Genomic DNA, 18,253 nt, shown 5'->3' on the forward strand with positions numbered 1-18,253 from the left:
GTCTAATCCACACGTGTGCTTACTAATACTGATAGAGATTTTGAGGGTGCCAATGGGAATGAGCCGACAATACATGCATATTCACAAGGCACTGAGGCACGCCCATCCACAACTACACTCGTGCTTATTAACATTGTTTCTTCTTTTGAAAAATAATTTTATTTTATTTTATGTGCACGGGTGTGAGGGTGTCAGATTTCCTGGAACCGAGTTACAGACAGGTATGGGCTGCCATGTGGGTGCTGGGAATTGAACCTGGGTCTTCTGGAACAGTAGCCAGTGCTCTTAACCACTGAGCCATCTCTTCAGCCCTTAACATTGTTTCTTAAGGGTTTATTATTTTTACTTACGTGTATGTGTGTGAGGCTACATGAGTTTATGTGCATCCTATGTGTCTAGGTGTCCGAGTAGGCCAGAAGAGGCTGTTGGATGAATAGGCTGGAGGAGGCTGTTGGATCTCCTGGAACTGGAGCTTCAGACGGTTGTGAGCTGCCTGATGTGAGCACTGGGTACTCGACTCAGGTCCTCTGCAATAGCAGTAAGTGCTTTTTAATTACTGAGACAACTCTCTGGCCCCATGTACTTATTAATGCTAATGAGACTTTGAGGGTGTTGCTGAGAACGTGCCCTGATTATGTATACCCACACACCAATACACCCATACTCATCTACACTCATACTCACACTCACATCCATCCATATCCTGTGTGGATACCTTGCATGCCTACATGGCCACACTCATACATGTCCACAGAATATACACACACCACATGCATATGTTCTCACATCCCACTCCCCCCACATCTATAGGATGTGGAGCAGACACTCACTCACTCACACACACACACACACACACACACACACACACACACACACTTGTGCCCATCACAAGCACTCACAAGCACATAGTGACTAAGAAAGCACCGAGAAGAAGATATCTTAACATACGTAGACCCACACTCAGCCACACTCCACACATACTCCTGACACCTGCATCTCCATACGTTCACACCCTCACACACTTGCTCACACCTACCTCCACACTGTCACACCCCTCCACTTTCACCCCACTCTTCATTCTTCACTTACACCTATTCTTACTTCCCATACCCACCTACACTATCCCTCAGTACCCACATGCTTACACCCCCAATACTCTCACACATACACACACACACACACCCCTACACACACTTTCTCACCTCAAATACTTACACTCTCACCACTGTACTCACACCCATTTTCACCCTCACAACCTCTCCCACATTTACGTACACACTCTCTCACACCCACCCCCATCACATTCTCACCCCTCACACGTACACACACAGCCTGGGCTTGTCTGGCCACCTTTTGATGGGCAAGTCCTGGGAAGGGCTCAGCAGTTCCTAACAGACTGGTGTTAGGACCCAGGAAAGGCCGGAGTGGGATGGATATAAATAGAGGCGAACAAAGTTTGAGGCCCGCTGACATCACTCTGGCTCTCCACCCAAAGCCACGGCCTGGACTCTGGGCCAACGAGGTGTGGCGGAGCTCAGCTGCAGAAGGAGGCAGCAGAGACATCCCTGAGCTCCAGGCTGCGAGCTGAGCTCTGAGCTCCAACTTGAGACGGGAGGCAAGTGCCTGCCAGTCCCAGGCCCAGGACACGGAGGAGGACTCTCCTGAGCCTACAGGCACCCGGAGGAGGCCCTGGCCTGCCCAGCAGCAACAGCCAGGAGCTTGGGGAACTCTGGTGGAGCTAAGGAGGAGTGCTCACTCAACCCAGCACTGCATCCAGCCTTCGGGTCCCTAAAGACTCCAGTTCGGAGAGGAGAATCGCCCCAACTGCTCTCAGGCCCTTACACGACACAAACTTTAGGGGACAGACTTGGTGGCCAGAAACCTGTGATGAAGATGTCCTTGTCCTCAGGAAGCTGGAGGTAGAGAGGCTCCCTGCAGGCTGTGGGGGATCCCACTGCCTGGTTCCCACCATGAGGGATCTGCCGGCACTGCCTTGCCGCTGGGTCTGGCTACTCTGGTCTTTCTACAGCTTCCAGGTAATGCCCCAGGCCACCAAAGGCAGCTGGGATATGTCTGTGGAGGATATCCCCATACTTACCCCGTGATCTTTCCTTGCAGGTGTGTGGCACCCAGCCCAGAGCCCAGGAACATCCAGGTAAGGTCCCTCCTTGCTCTGATGGCTGTATGCTTTTCTCCTTGCCTTTGGGGGTACACCAGAAACCACTTGTTTATCCTCCCCCCACCCCTGCATTGGGATCCCAGAAAATACATTCTGTCCTTTGAGACAACAACCCTGGTGTGACCAATGTCTTCAAGCTGGTGATGAGGAAGCTGGCCCCTGTCCCAGCTGCCTCTTGCTCTAGGTCAGGTGCTGTCTTCTAATTAAGGAGACATGTCCTTCAGAGCAGAATGTCTTTTGCTCTTTGGACTACACGCTTGTGCCTACTTAGGGTCACCACCATGGGAACTCTCCCTGGTGCCTCCAGCCTCATGGAACCTTGGGGCTGTCCTCCCAAGGGACCCGGGCACCACTGTGTAGCATCTTTCAATTGTGCTGGACATGCACCGCGGGGTAGGGAGTCGGGGGTGGGGTGGGGAGGCATCAGGACACTTGTCTCTGGCTGTTGTGACTCCCCTTTCAGATGCACAGGGTGACACTTGTTCAGAAGTCTGGATCACAGCCCTGTTACAGACGCGAGGGTTGCTCCATCTATAATGGGGATGAATAGGAAGGGACTTGCAGCCTGCCCGTGGCAGGTGCTCTGGGGCTAGGATTCTTGTTGAAGGTCAGAGGGGAATGTCTGACCCATTGCTGGGAAAGCCTGGTGGGTCAGGGTGAAGAAGTCAGTGACTCAGAGCTCAGAGAGACAAGGGTTCCCGGCAGAACTGACCAACAGGACCAGTCTGCCTCCAAACAGGGGCCCTGCCCCACCAGGGCTGGCAAGCCAACATGGCAAGCACGGTGAAGGGCAGCAGACAGGATGTGGATCTGGAGAATCTACCTGAAGCGGTGATAGGGAAAGATCTCCCTCCCTGCTGAGACTGGGGGCTGCCTGCCTGTACCAATAGGCATTATCAGTCAGTGGGACTTTGAACTGTGTGTATTGCTGGTCTGAGGGGAGAAAGCTTCAAGGGCCTTTTCCAGAATTTGACCTTTGACTGAGATTCCGCATGCATCCACACGTGTCCACACAGACCCGTACCTGTCCGCACACGCTCACACATGTCCACACGTGAGCAAGCATGCCGGACTCTGTAAACGTCAGTGGTGCTAGGAGACCTTGGTTCTGTGGAGACACCTCACTCCTGACCTGATGTCGGGTAGAACATAGCCCGTCCTGGTTGGTCCTCCGTAGAGGACCAGCAGCCATTCAGTTGTATCAGTCCATGCGCACCACAGATAACGAAGGTAGAGCCCCAGGGTGCCCGGAGACTAGGCCAGGGATCCTAGGTGCCTCTCGATGTCCCCGTCCTTCTGGTCCTCATTCCCATTCCTAGCAGCTTAGTCCTTCTGCCTCCTGCTTCCACCGGCCGCAGGGCACAACCCAAAGGCTATCTTCCCCTTTTCCCCTCCCCCTTCCTTCCTTCCTTCCTTCCTTCCTTCCTTCCTTCCTCCCTCCCTCCCTCCCTTCCTCCCTCACTCCCTTCCTCCCTCACTCCCTTCCTTCCACCCATTTCTGTCCTTCATTTCTCCCCCCCTCTACTTCCTCCCGCTCCCAATTCATTTTTGTCTTTTCTTACATTTTTGGACTTTGGCTATTTAAAAAAATAATAATAATATTCAGCCCTCTCTGCAAAGGTCTCCTTGGATTTCTTCTCCTGCCGCCAAAGCCTAAGAAGCCCCGAGGGAGACTTTAGGAAAACCTGATCCCTGACAGACACCTCCACCCATGAGAGCCCCAGATGGGCACAGGGTTGACACATGAGCCAAGGGACTGTCCAGACACAGAGAGTGGGAGTCATTTGCCAAGGAAGGGAGTGGCCTTGGGATTGCCTAAAGTAGCTTAAGAAGGACGCAGAGCTGGAGCCCTCCTGTCCACACTCACCTGCATGGCGGCCAGTCAATGGCACGTCTGTAGCTGGAGTGGTTAGCTCAAGCTCACAGAAATGAGATGACGCCATCTGGAGGGAGTTAGGGGAACTGACACCTAGGATCACCTAGAAGTGATAGTGATACAGGAAAGTCATGTTAAGACGTTATATTGCCTCATGGTGGCTCCAACCCTGTGCCTTCTGCACGAGGCAGGACTCAGAAAACAGTCACCAACCATCTTCCACGCCTTGTCGGTGTAAAGACAGGACTGTCATCCTGTAAACAGAGTCCCAGTTGAGGCCACCAGCCGCCTGCATTTTCAGCTCCCTGTGTATAGGTGTCTACACTGGCCCAGGTCTCCAGATAGCTTCTGGATTCTTGTATCTACCGTATGAGGTCACACTTAGTTTTAGAAATCTCAAAAAAGGTATGAGGTCCTTTGGAGTGTCAACACCCTCTGAGTACCCCTGTGGCTGTGACCATGGGCTGTCACCGCAGAGGAATTATAATAGCTGTAGTGAGAGCCCATTTAACCCAGGTTCCCACTCAATAGGGAAGCCAGGAGTGGAAGGGGGAATCCAGACAGGCGACCGACCCCCCACACTCACCCGAGACCCTCTCACACCCCAGGTCCTGATTCACAGCCCTTGGCTTCCCAGGACACGACCTAGGAAGCTCCGAGGTTGGTGGATCCAAACCCATAAATGGCATTCGCCAAGATTGCAGGCCACTTTGTAAAAGTTTATAAACATGCCCTTTTATAGTCGATGTTTGTAAGGAAGGACTGGAAACTTGAGAAAAATAGCAAGCTGGGTTGTTACCTAGTTTCCTTCCAGGCCACTGGGACTGCCGACCCTAGTCCAGCCCCAGGCTTCATGGCTCTACTTGGCATGTAAAGCAGGCAATGACAAGTCATTGTTTATGTAGTGGCTTCTGAAGGACTTCTGAAACCGCTGGGTCATAGCAGGAATGTCATTCTCCATCTTTGCTGGGCCAGTCCAAAAAATGATATGTATTCACAATGGAGTTTTTAAAAGAAAATTTTATGTGTAGGCATGTTTTGCCTACATGTATGTTTATGCACTGTATGTGTGCCTGATGTCTGTGGAAGTTGGAATATGGCATCAGATCCCCTGGGACTAGAGTTATGGATGGTTGTGAACTGACATGTGGGTGCTGGGAATTGAACCCATGTCCTTTGGCAAGAGCAGGCAATGCTTTAACCACTGAGCCATTTCTCCAGCCCCTGTAATGGAATTTTTAAAAACACTGTTTATTCCATAACAAAAACATGGAAATATAGCAAGTAGAGATTTTTCTAAGGGATGCTGGATTTATAAATATATTTTATGCATATAATTATATTCTGTGGTCATTCTATGTTTATGTTTAATTATATCCTGTCTAGTTGTTTTTATACTCTATCATTCATTCTACCTATATAGTTATGTTTTTAATTACTGACATTTAAAACGGGAGGCTGCAAATGCAAAAACCTGAATTTCACACACACACACACACACACACACACACACACACACACACACACACGCATATACACAGAAGGGCTGTAATTGGATACAGTGAACACAGGACACAGAGATGAGCCCCCCCCTCCCTCTACCACCTTCAAAGATCAAGCTGATGAGGTAGAGAAAAGACCATGACCAAAATATGGAGCCCCACCCTGAGAAAACAGAACATGATGTGTTGGAATTGGGAAACTTCGTAAGGGGGAGCAGAGACCCAGATTCGAAGGAGGCAGCTATGAAAAACATGGGAGACAGTGTTGCAGACCACAGAGTCAGCCAGGAAATGAGCTTTGGATGTCCAAGGCCAGCTGCAGAGGCAGAGAGACCAACTTTTCTACCAGGGAGAGGCTTCCGTGGTGTCCTGGTAGCAGAGGCCAAAGGGAGCCAGGCTGGGAAGGGGAGAGATCAGAGACATGGAGGATTGGAGTGTTGATGCTCATCTCTCTCTCTCTCTCTCTCTCTCTCTCTCTCTCTCTCCCTCCCTTCCACCTCTCTCCTCAAAGCAAATTGATACTGGGTTGGTGGGACATTAGATGCGCATGAAAAAGGAATTCTGAAGAACTGGTTTATAGTTATGTTGTAGACTAAAATCCTTTCTCCCTCTTCTTCCTTCTTTCTGCGCTCTCATCCTCTCCTTACATTTCTCTCTTTGTCCTCTCTCTTCCTCCTTCCCCTTCCTTCTCTTTTTCTCTGCCTTCCCCAGGCCATTATTTTCAGCTCTTGAGGTCGTGTTCCCTCCTGAGACCTGCCTGCCATCCCTGTGGGAGTCTGAGGCAGCCATGTGGCTAACGGCAACAGGCTTGTCACCTTTATCTTTTTCCACAAAAGAATGAGGCTGTCTCAGTCTTACGAAACTTAGAGGACCGTGGATGATCCCGCTCTGTTGGGCGTTTAGGGAACCTGTGGGCTGAGTCTAGCCCTTCTTATTAACACCACACGATTTTAATAAAAAAATAAAACTGGTGATATTACCATTGGGGGAAATTTCAAAATCCAATGGAAAACATCTGCGTTTCTGACTTATCTTTCCAAAGCGGGACGCCTTGAGTCAGCACAATGGTAGACGCCTATCACGCCAGCGCTCAGAGGCAGAGGCAGGACGATTGTGAGTTCATAGTCAGCCTGGTCCGCCAAGGGAGGAGGTCTTGCTGTAATAAAATGGAAATGAATTAGGGAGCTGATTGCTGGGAAGGAATAATTGTCTTTCTCTCAGCATCCCTTAGTTGCCTGTAGCTCTTTGTTTAGGGTTGATTTCCCCCTCCCACGCTGGCATGGCTATTGTGGACCCTGTTGGTCTTGTTTATATAGCCATATTGTTGAGGAATCATGGTGGAGGCTGCCCTGTCGTTTCTAGGATTTCCTGGTCCTCTGGCTCTTAGGAATTTCCCACCTTTCCCTTCTGAGATATTCCCTGAGCCTTACGTGCGGGAGTTGTATTGTAGATATATCACCTGGGACTGGGTTATTTGTAATGAGCATTACAAATAAAAAATGGGAGACCTGATGATCCCAGGTGAACCTTCACACAGTGTGACACTGGTCTGGTCTAAGGTCACACAGGCTGGCTGCCCTTGCCTGCCTGCACTCTCCTGCTCCAAGGCTGGCCACTGCTTGGTGTAGACTGATCTGGCCACTGTCCTGGCTGGTGTGTCCAGCCGTCTGGCTAGTTAACCACCTAGAATGTCATCCTCCTCCTCAGGGCTCATCTGACCCCACACTACTTCCTCTCAATCAGCCTTGTCCCCTGACTTCCCATGTGTAGACAGATTCATGTTGTAGTCAGAGGACAATGGGAACCGTGTGGGTGCTTTGTCCTGTCTCGGGGTTCATGCCAGCACTATGGTGACAACACGCTCAAACCTTTCATCCTGTCTCCATTGCATGGGCTGGTTCTGGGGTGACTCCATACCTTCACTGGTCAGCCTTTCTGCCCAGAACTGGCTGTCGCCTTGTTCCCTAGAGATGGCAGGAGGGACACTGTCCACGTGGCTTAGTGGCAGAGGTGGATTCTGAAGACCCAACAATTAGTTGCTCTTTGTGAAACAGATGTTCCTTCTGCTTCCGATGTTTCTCCCACATGAATTGAATAACAAGCCCATGAGGGTTTTTAAAAACGAATATCTTCATTTTCTGGGGTTTAAAAAAAATTAGAAGTTGAAAAAGAAGGCTTTGTATTTTTGCCTTTCTGAGTTCCGGCATCTCACAGCTGGAGACTGCCCAGAAGTGCTTCCTGGCTGCATGTGGGAGTTAGGCCTTGATTAATTTCCTTAGGCCCCAATGGAGGACTTTTTCTGTTTTTGGCTTGCATTTGGGAGTTGTGTGGGAACACGGAAGGGCCAGGAGAAAACCGTGAAGGTTAGTATCTCCAATTCAACAGGATTCAGAATCATCTGGGAGGCAAAGCTCTGGGCATGCATATGGAGAATTCTCTAGATTAGGTTGACTGAGGTGGAAAAACTCACTATTGTCATCTGATTGCCGTGGCTGTGATAAAACACTTTGACCAAAAGCGACGGCGGGGGGTGGGGGGTGGGGGGGGTGGTATCTGGCTCACACTCCCAGGTCACAGTCCATCACTGAGGGAAGTCAGGGCAGGAACTCAAGCGGAAACCATGGAGGACACTGGTTACCGGCTTGTTCTTTGACTCAAGCTCAGTTAGCTTTTTTTTTTTTTTCTTTTTCTTTTTTCTGGTTTTTCAAGACAGGGTTTCTCTGTGTAGTTTTGGTGCCTGTCCTGGATCTCGCTCTGTAGACCAGGCTGGCCTCGAACTCACAGAGATCTGCCTGGCTCTGCCTCCCGAGTGCTGGAATTAAAGGCGTGCGCCACCACCGCCCGGCTCAGTTAGCTTTCTTACATAGCCTAGTGAATGGTGCTGCCCACAGTGAGCTGGGCCCTCCCTTATCAATTAGTAATTAAGATAACCACCCCCAGGCACGCCCAATTTGTTCTAGACAGTTCATCCATTGAGGCTGTTCTCTCAGAGGACTCTAGGCGGTATCAAGTTGATAGAGCTAACGGGAACACTCTAAACATAGGCAGCACCATCCCGTGGATAAGGATGCTACACTTAGGACAAAGTGAGCTGAGCCCCAGCATCCATTTTTTTTTCTTTCTGACTGTGGACAAAATGTGACAAGCTGCTCGGTTTCTACCGTGATGAACTGCAGCCTCAAACTGTGAGCCTAAAGAAAAGCTTCCTGGAGTTGCTTGTGGCAGGGCATTTTTATCACAACAGGTGTAGAGTAATCAAGACACCAACTGGCAAATGGAGCCAGCAATTTGAACTTCAAGAGATGGGGTATTTGGTACCCATCAAGGTGACTACCTACCTGTCATCTAGGATTATGATGTTAATGCTGCCCCAAGATGATGCCCAAGGCCACTGTGATTTTGAAGGTGGGATTTAACAGTGTTTTGACAAGGAAGGTAGGTCAGAGGCTTGCAGAACAGGAGGTATCAGTGTTGTGACTCTTCTTTCTCATTTTTTATTTCTTTTTTTTTCTTTTCTTTTCTTTTTTCTTTTTTTGGAGACAAGGTCTCTCTACATAGCCCTGGCTGTCCTGGAACTCACTCTGTAGATCAGGCTGGCCTCAAACTCACAGAGATCCACCTGCCTCTGCCTCCCGAGTGCTGGAATTGAAGGTTGTATGCCATAATGCCTGGCTATCTCACCTTGATTTATTTATTTATGTATTTATTTATTTATTGGTTTTTCAAGACAGGGCTTCTCTGTATAGCCCTGGCTGTCCTGGATCTCGCTCTGTAGACCAGGCTGGCCTCGAACTCACTGAGATCCTCCTGCCTCTGCCTCTGGAGTGCTGAGATTAAAGATGTGCGCCCCCCACCGCCCGGCTTATTTTAATTTTTTTTTTTTTTTGAGACTGATTCTTACTCTGTAGACTAGGCTGACCTGGAATTCACTATCCCCCTGCCTCACCTTCCCTAGTGCTGGGACTGAAGATCTGTACTACTATGCTTGGCTAAATTATTTTTTATTATTTATTATTTTTAATCAGTAGCTTTTCTTTTACATTTACCTATTTCTGTGTGTGTGTCTGTGTGTGTGTGTGTGTGCCACAGTGTGTATGTGGAGGTCAGAGGGCAACTTGAAGGAGTTGGTTCTCTCCTTCCACCCTGTGGATCTGGCAATTGGACTCAGGCTGGCAGACTTGGTGGCACACACTTACTGAGCCATCTCACTGACTCGCCTTATTTTGTATTGGTTCCTAAAAACACGGAACCTGCCATGTCCGTGGTACACCACGTCTTCTCTTGGTGTGGACACACGCTGTGAGATCAGGGTAGACTTCCATCACCACAGACATTTATCATTCTTCATGGTAAAGATACCCAAACTCCTTTCTTTCAGCTTTTTTCCTTTTTTTTTTTTTTTTTTTTTTTTTTTTTTGTCTTTCTGAGACAAGGTTTTGCTCTGTGGCCCAGGCTGGTCTCAAATCCCTAATCCTCCTGCCTCAGCTTCCTGGGAATTTAACTGACTCTCTCTGCTAGCTTTTGAGATTCGTGGGACATGGCTGCTCTCTGGAGTCAATCCCCTGTGAAGCAGGACAGCAGAGATTCCTACCTCTGTCTAGCTACAATGTGGTAAAAATTGTTGAGAGAGAGAGAGAGAGAGAGAGAGAGAGAGAGAGAGAGAGAGAGAGAGAGAGAGAGAGAGAGAGAGAGAGAAAATGTGTGTGTGTGGTGTGGTGTGGTGTGTGTGTGTGTGTGTGTGTGTGTGATCCCCTAGAGCTGTGGTTCCTTCAGCTGCTCACCAGCTCCCTTCACATACATACATGCTGATTATTTAGTCAGCTTTCCCCAGATGAGCATCCAGGCTGTTCTCTGGTGTTTGATCCTGTGGGAGCATTCCACAACAAATACTTTTGTATACAGGTCTTTGATCATACGTTTTAGAGCCTCTGGAGTATAAATTCCTAGGAATAGAGTTACTTCACCAGAGAGAACGTGTCTTTAACCTCTGCCGAGACTTAGCCAAATTGTCTCTCTGGAAAGGCCAAACCGAAGCTGACTCACTCTGAACCTCTGTCAGAACTGACCAGCTTCACACATCTGGCCTCTCGGTGGCCATTCCAACCGGAGAAGTCTGGCTGACTGTCCTCTGTAGTCTTTACGATCCTGGGATGCACTGAGCAAAGTTGGGAGGGTGAGCTGTTTTAAAAATAGTTAAAAAACAGTTTGCATTTCTTTTTCCTTCAACTGTGTTACTGTGCCTAAGCTTTCCGTTGATTTCCTTCTCATTAATAGGGTTTCTCTCTTTCTCCTTCTTTCCTTCCTTCCTTCCTTCCTTCCTTCCTTCCTTCCTTCCTTCCTTTCTTCCTTCCTTCCTTCCTTCCTTTCTTCCTTTTTTCCTTCCTTCCTTCCCTCCCTCCTCCTCTCTTTCCTTCCTATCTCTGCTGTCTGAGGATTGAATCCAGGTCCTCACACATATTACGTGAACACTCTACCACTAAACCATATTCCTGGCCCACAGGAATTTTAATAATACAGTAAGTAAATTGAACACATCTTAAAAAGAAATCAACGTGTTTCTGCCATATATACTTCGAGAATGTTGCTTCCAAGTTAGATTCGGTTTATTTCCTATATAGAAATTTTCAAAATTGGCCAAATGTAAAACCTCAGAAAGCTTCTATTTATTTATGTATTTATTTGAATCAGGGTCTCATGCACCTCAGATTGACCTAGAACTCACTATGTCATGGAGGCTGGCTTTGAACTTCTAACCCTTCCACCTCCCAAGAGGGAGGGAAGGGTGTGTTGGAGTTGGGGTGATGGAGATGAGGGAGCGCTGGGTAGTTCACAGATGGCTACTTCAAAATGTTATAACTGAAGGGCAGAGAGAGTCTTCTAAACCCTAATTTCATGCAGCCACAAGGCACAGGTCACCGAACCTGGCTCACTTTTTTTCTTTTTAGATTGGATCTCACTATGTAGCTCAGGCTGGCCTCAAACACAGAGATCCCCTTGCCTCTGCCTCCCAAACTGAGATTAAAGCCACGTACCACCCCACCCCAGCCTCTAGCTCAGCTTTTACGTCACACTCACATTTTGAACCATCAGAAGTATTAGTGAGTTAAGATCTTATTTTTTTTCCCCAGATGTCTAACTGACTTCAGTGTCTGTGGTGAGTAGATCTTTGGTTTAAAATGCCACTTTTATCACAAGCCAACTGTCTCTATGTAGTAGAGCCACCGGTGGCCTCTCCTCCCACTGAACATCTGTCTACATGCGTGGTACACAACGTCCTCTCACTGCATCCTCCATGTTTGTCCCTAGCTCCCCTCAAGACCTCTGCTGTCCTTATCACCTCTAGTACTCCCCCATCATGCCCTCTCCAGGTCCTCTTATTTATTTTTGGCTATAGCTATTTTTATTTATTTTTATGTTTTGGAGTATGTGTGTGTGTGTGTGTGTGCGCGCGCGCGCGCGCGCGCGCGCGCGCGCGTGCCCATGCACACGTGCACACGCATGTGTACAGGGTCTCAAAAACTCTCACTGAACCCGAACTCATGTTCTAGCTAACCTGGCTGGCCTGTGAGCTCCCAGGATCCCCGTGTCTCCGCCTCCCTGGCATTTATCACCCCACCTGGTTTCATGTGGGGTTGGGGGAATAGAACTCTGGTACTCAACGCCTGTGTGGCAATCAGTTTGTCAGCTGAACCATCTTCCCAGCCCTCCAGACAGACTTTCACTTCTGTTTACAAATAGGGGGAGGACGTGCAATCTTGCGGGTTACTGTTAAAGGACACAGGGGAGTGTTTGTCAGGGGCCTCTCTCATGCCCGGCATCTTCTTCCTGTGAAGTCATTTTAAACCTTGTTTCATTCTGTGGTCCAATTATATCAGACGTTGCCTCTAAAGCCACTCCAAGTAACAGCACAATAATGGGCATTTCTGCCTTTCCCCCACACTAACGGGCAGCTCCTAGCCCTGTACCGACATGCACGGGGCTTTTGTTTCCCTGAGTTAGGGGATGTCCCTCCCTATTTGTCCTGCTCTGTCCAATTAAGAAACTAGCTATTGATTTCCAATTTAAAGTGGTGGTTTCTGTTTAACCAGGAGCGTGTATTGAATTTTCTTAATGCCTGTCCAGCCAGGTCCGTGGTCATCACGACAATCTCACTCTTTTTCAATCTTCGAATGCTGGGGTCACAGCTCTTATCTCCAGTTCCTTCCTCTCTAATTGTGATGTAAACTTTTTGGTCCTTTCTCTCTGCAGGGTTTGCGGTCCTGGCTTCTGCTTCTCATTACTGGCCCTTGGAAAATGTGGACGGGATCCTTGAACTTCAGGACACAACTGGAGGTAGACAAGGGTGGTGAGCATGCCTGCAGTGTGGGGATAGCGCCTCCCAGGGGCTTAGGGTGGTGATAATGTCTGCAGTGTGGGGATAGCGCCTCCCAGGGGCTTAGGGAGGCGAGAATGCCTGCAGTGTGGGGATAGCGCCTCCTATGGATTTAGGGAGGTGAGAATACCTGCAGTGCGGGGATAGCGCCTCCCAGAGGCTGGGGCATCTGGAGAGAGGGAAAGGCTCTAGAGAGAGGGAAAGACTCTAGATGCCCCAGGACGCATTGGAGCTGGAGCAACGGAGATAAGCGATCGCTCTGGTTCACTGATGGTCACTGCAAAGTGTTTTATGAGAACATCTATACATTGTTACAATAGAAGGGCAGGGTTTCCTAAACCTTAATCAGTGTACAACCTTCTGCTCTGGCGAGAGTCTGGGTAGATGTTTGCCGGTGGACAGAGCTGAGTTGCCATAACAAGCTGATATGTAGATTATGATGAACTGTGACAGACTGTCTTGTCTTAAGGTCACTGTTTCCCGAAGCAAGGTGTCTCCTGTCTACCAAGCACTTAGCCAAACACCAGCCAACATCCCCTAAGATGTTCTTTCTGGTGTTAACTCCACAGAAGGTGTCAGGGGCTCTGTCTCACTGAACTCAGACCATAATATTGGAGAAACTCAGGACAGTTGTGAGCATGTCCATTCCAACAAGAACTCCTTTTTTAAAAAAAGTATTGATTCGGAGTTAATTTTGAAGGTCTTCCACTTTATTTTTATATGCTTGCTGCTCTTATGAACATCAAATGTGGGGACACACACACACACACACACATACACACACACACACACACACACACACACACTCTTATGTCCTTGTTCTGTATATACACAAGTTCGAGTGCAATGTATTCAGAATACTGCTGGTGAACATGTTGCACACCCTTGGCGTCTTCCTCTTTGATACGACTCAAGCACAGCGGGAAACTGTTGCAGAAGGTTCTAAAATGTCTCCCTAAAACTTTGGAATCCAGGAGCTTTAGGGAGTAAAGGCGCTTGCTGCCAAGCATCTCGACTTGAGTTCGATTCCCGGGATTTCCATGATAGAAGAAGTGAATCCAGAAGATTATCCTCTTACCTCAACTTATGCCTCATGGTATACACAAGCCCCATTCTCTAAAATAGAAAAAGAGTTGGCAATATGGTTTAGTAGATAAAGGCACTTGCTCTCAAGACTCACAATCTGAGTTCAGTCTCCAGGACCCACATGGTAGAATGGGGAAAATACATTCTCCTCAAGTTGTCCTCTGACCTGTGCACACATGCTGTGTCATGCAAGCACGTGTGTGTGTGTGTGTGTGTGTGTGTGTGTGTGTGTGTGTGCATATACAACAGACACGTGTATTTTAAAAACCAAAATAAAATAAATAATGTTTTTTAAAATTAAAAGTAAACTAAAACAAAAATCTTCCAAGTCTAGAAGCTCCAGCTAGTGGTGGGCGTGGCCTCTGTGAAGGGCTCAGCTTGACTATGCTGTATCCTCCATCCTTCGTGGGCTCTCCCATGTGGTAGGATGCTGGTGGCCCCTGCGGACTGTATGGCAGCCAAGAATTTTTTTCCACTCTGCTGTAGTAAGAAGGGCGACAGCACCCTGTGCTAGCTGGTGTGTTGGATCAGGGGAAAACAGACCATCGGCCTTCATCATGATCTAAATTTCTTCTCTGGAAGTCTTTATTTTGAAACCCCCGAGAGGCGATCACCTGGATTAGTGGAAGAGCATTGTTCGGGACCCCAGAGCTCCCATCCTAGGCATTTTTACCGCGTCTCCCCAGCTTAGCTCACTGCTGCTGATTAAGTCAGGAGCTCCTGATGTTCTGAAGTCCCACAATCACCCAGACACACAGCAGGAACTCCTCAGTGCCTCCATGCCTGTCCCCACACTGTGCCATGTGGTGCTGGCACTGTGGCTTCCTGTTGGAGCCTCCTCGGCCGTCTCTGTTGCCGAACAGGCGTGTGTCATCACGAGAGCAGGTTCCCCAGGATGGAGAGGCAAGCTGGGATCTACCAGCACCTCTCAAGGCTGGGGATGGCGGGAACGGCTCTGGATGCTACCTCCTGGACGTGCAGCCCTTTGTGTGTGGCTGGACCCTCTGTTGTCTTGTCCACTGCCATCTCACGCAGCTGTTTTTCCACAGTGTTTGTCTCCCATTGGTCCTTCACATCACACCCCTTCCCCCGTGTTGTTACCACTGCTTCACGAATGGCTGAGTTCAACTCTACATCTCTCAGCTACGCATCCGGGTGGGAGCGGGAGCCAGCAAATTGAGACGGTTATCTGCTCGATTGTGGCCAAGGCCAGCAGTGACCCAACTCAGGGGGCCATCGGCGTTGGAGTCTGCTGAAGAAACCTGCGGGTGGGGGTGGAGGCGGACGTGGGGAGGAGGCGCCCTTCCCCTGTGTGCTGGGGTGAGAGATGTGCTGTTCCCATTTGTGTCTCACGTCACTCATGTGGTGTCTTCTCTTTTGTCGTCCCACCCAGCGTTGCGAACCCACAACCTCACTGTGCCTCCCTCCCACAATGCTACCTTTGTCTTTACCAATGACTCCGCTTACTCCAACTTCTCTGCGGCTGTAGGTGAGCACCGGCTGCTTGGTCCCGTCACGTTTGGAGCCCAGGGAAGTTAAGGACCGGTCTAATCTGGTTCTGTAGGACTCACTCGGCTGGTAAAGGAGTGGGTGGCCAGGTGCAAGTGATGGACGACCAGAGAGAGAGCCAGGGTGTTGGGAAAAGCCACACAGGCTTCTGGCTTAGGAAGCCTCCCTGACAGGCATGTCTGGAAGGGGTGGAGGCTCTTCTACGACGCCAGACTCTTTTGAGTCAGTCATTTGATCTCAGAAGCAAAAACAAGCAGGTCCCAGACCTTTCCGAAACACTGAAAATGGATTCCCCCCTCCCCGTTTTTTAGAGACAAGGTATATGTAGCTCAGGCTGGCCTCAAATTCTCTGTGTAGCCAAGATTGAACTCCCGTTCCTCCTGCCTCCCAAGTGCTAGGATTCCAGCTGTACACCACCACCATGCTTGGAGGAAGCTGGAGTTTCGAATACATTGTATTCTTTGTGGGGCGGGGCTGGGAGAGGCTAACCCTGCCCAGTTCACGGACACCGCAAGTTGATTTTAAAACTCAGGCAAAAAAAAAAAAAAAAAAAAAAAATAATCTAGTCTCACAAACATCCCATCAGCATTTCTGCAGCTGCATTCTGCAAACTCTTTAGGAGCCATTTTAGAAGACACGCCCACTCAAGTCAGATGATTGCCAGTTAACCCAGAGGCTGTGAGTCCCTTGAGCTCGGAGCTGAAGGGACAGCAGTGATGGGCATAGAAAGCCTGTTCAGATTGCGTACGCCTCTCTCTCTCTTTTCTTAGCACATCATCCAACTTCTGTCTCCACTGTGGGCTGTTTAGCATCTCTAAATGATTTTACTAAGCAAGCAGTCTGGTTCTTGGGCCTGAGCAGTCTGGCTCAGTTATCTGGTGGGTAGTTATCCATTTAGTGAAGTAAGATATAGCCCTCCCATGGCAACCAATGGATTAGTAGAACCAGAGGGTTTAAACATCGGAGCCCTTGCATGGAGGTCCACGTGACAGGGAGTGTTGCACCCAGCCAGTTATACGTGTGAGCAGAGTGTCCAGATCTTGAATGCACACTTGGCCCGTAGCCAGAAGGACATATACTATCAACCTCCCTGTTCCTACACAGGTTGCGGTAGTCTCTGGGTAATACTCATTCTGATGCATAGCGAGAGCCCATCACCAATCATTTCTAGAGTCTTCACTTATCTGTCTATAAAGCAACCACCTTGCTTCAGCCGTGGGACACACCGGCCACACATGACACATGACAAAACAAGATCGCGGAATGAGCTGTGTTGGAGACAGGGGTTTGTGGCTCTCCGAGATCGCTGTTGGCAGGCCCTTCAGGGACTTTTCCGAATGGGGCTGTGGTTGCTCCTGGGTCTAGACGTGGCCCTAAAGCTGAGGTTGCATACACAGAGAGGACCAGCATGCTTTAGTCAGTAGCCAGCAAGACTGATCTGCAGCTGTGGCCTCACACTTAAACAATGAGAGTTCTCCATCCGGAAAGCTCAGCGTGAGGCAGAGTGGGAAAGACCCTCATAGCAGGAGTGTGAGTGGTGTTTAGGGTTCAACAGTTGACAAATCCGTCAGTCACAATATTGTTGCATTAAAATATAGGTTATGCTGACCTGTCATCAATAGGAGGGTAATAATTTATTCCCTAACACTTAAACTTATGAATCATTCACACTCTCACTATCAATAATTAAGTACTAGTGGATGTGATTACTATCAGGGAATAATGTGTGACATTAGGCATGCATTAGGAAGGAAGATAGCCCTGCGAACTCATTTGTAAGCTGCTTGTATAAGTCTGACATGTGTGTTTAGTCCCCTGGTGGCAACTGGGTGACTGACATGTCTGTTTCCTTTCTTAGATATCATGGAAGGGAAGGTCAACAAAGGTATTTACCTCAAGGAGGAGAAGGGTATGACATTCCTCTACTATGGCAGCTTCAAGTCCTCCTGCATCAGCAACCCGGCCCAGTGTGGACCTGAGGGTGAGTTGGGGCTGAGATGTACGTTACCCTGCTAGTGCACATGTGAACAGAGTGAGTACAGAGCGCGTATGTGTGCATGGGCACGAGCACTTGTGTGCGTGCGTGCGTGTGTGTGTGTGTGTGTGTGTGCTCAGTAAATGTACCCATGCTCCAGAGACGGTCACTGGGTGTCCTCTTCTATCACTCTGTGCCTCATTCCTCTGAGATGGAGTCTCTCATCGGCCCTGGAGCTGGGCTCTCAGCTCTAGCAATCTTCTTGAAATCCCTACCTATAACCCCAGCATTGGGGTTATAGGTGAAACTTACCATGCCTGGCTTCTTTTTTTTCCTTTTTTATGTGGGCTCTAGACGTCTGACCTCAGGTCCTTATACTTACGCAGTGAGCATCATTCCCTGCTTTATCATGTCCCCATCCGAAGAGAACAGGATTCTTATCAACTGCAATGTGTGTGAAAAATGTCAGATGCAAGTTGAGGAGGGGAAAGAGGGAAGGGCTGCAGCCACCTGAATGCAGTCCCCTGTCCTGGAGACAGAAAGTCAGGACATGGCCCTACAGAGCCAGGAGATCAAAATATCGAACCTTGTAGAGGAACGGGGGACATCCCACTTTAAAACACAGCCGCTGAGATAGATGTCCCTCGGGCTGGGATGGGGCCCGGCACTTGTGGGAAGGAAATTGATGGTGTGGCTCTCACGGCATTATTTCTGGATCTGGGATGTTGATGACAGGTCAGGCCTGGCAGAGCAG

General features: G+C 49.0%; 1 protein-coding gene across 2 annotated transcripts in view; it reads left to right on the forward strand.

The window, feature by feature from the left end:
- The first annotated feature begins 974 nt into the window (after window positions 1–974).
- Adgrd1 (adhesion G protein-coupled receptor D1) overlaps window positions 975–18,253 on the forward strand; it is a 117,093-nt gene continuing 99,814 nt past the window's right edge. Inside the window, exons 1-5 of one of the 2 annotated variants that reach the window (XM_059249082.1) lie at window positions 975–2,036; window positions 2,119–2,155; window positions 12,806–12,889; window positions 15,409–15,504; window positions 17,383–17,505. In XM_059249082.1, the coding sequence (XP_059105065.1) occupies window positions 1,971–2,036; window positions 2,119–2,155; window positions 12,806–12,889; window positions 15,409–15,504; window positions 17,383–17,505 (406 nt within the window). In that variant the 5' untranslated portion in view covers window positions 975–1,970. The remainder of the gene's footprint in view (window positions 2,037–2,118; window positions 2,156–12,805; window positions 12,890–15,408; window positions 15,505–17,382; window positions 17,506–18,253) is intronic. The other variant, XM_059249083.1, reaches the window with a different exon arrangement.

The sequence above is a fragment of the Peromyscus eremicus genome, chromosome 23, assembly GCF_949786415.1.
Source record: "Peromyscus eremicus chromosome 23, PerEre_H2_v1, whole genome shotgun sequence".
Taxonomy (NCBI): Eukaryota; Metazoa; Chordata; class Mammalia; order Rodentia; family Cricetidae; genus Peromyscus; species Peromyscus eremicus.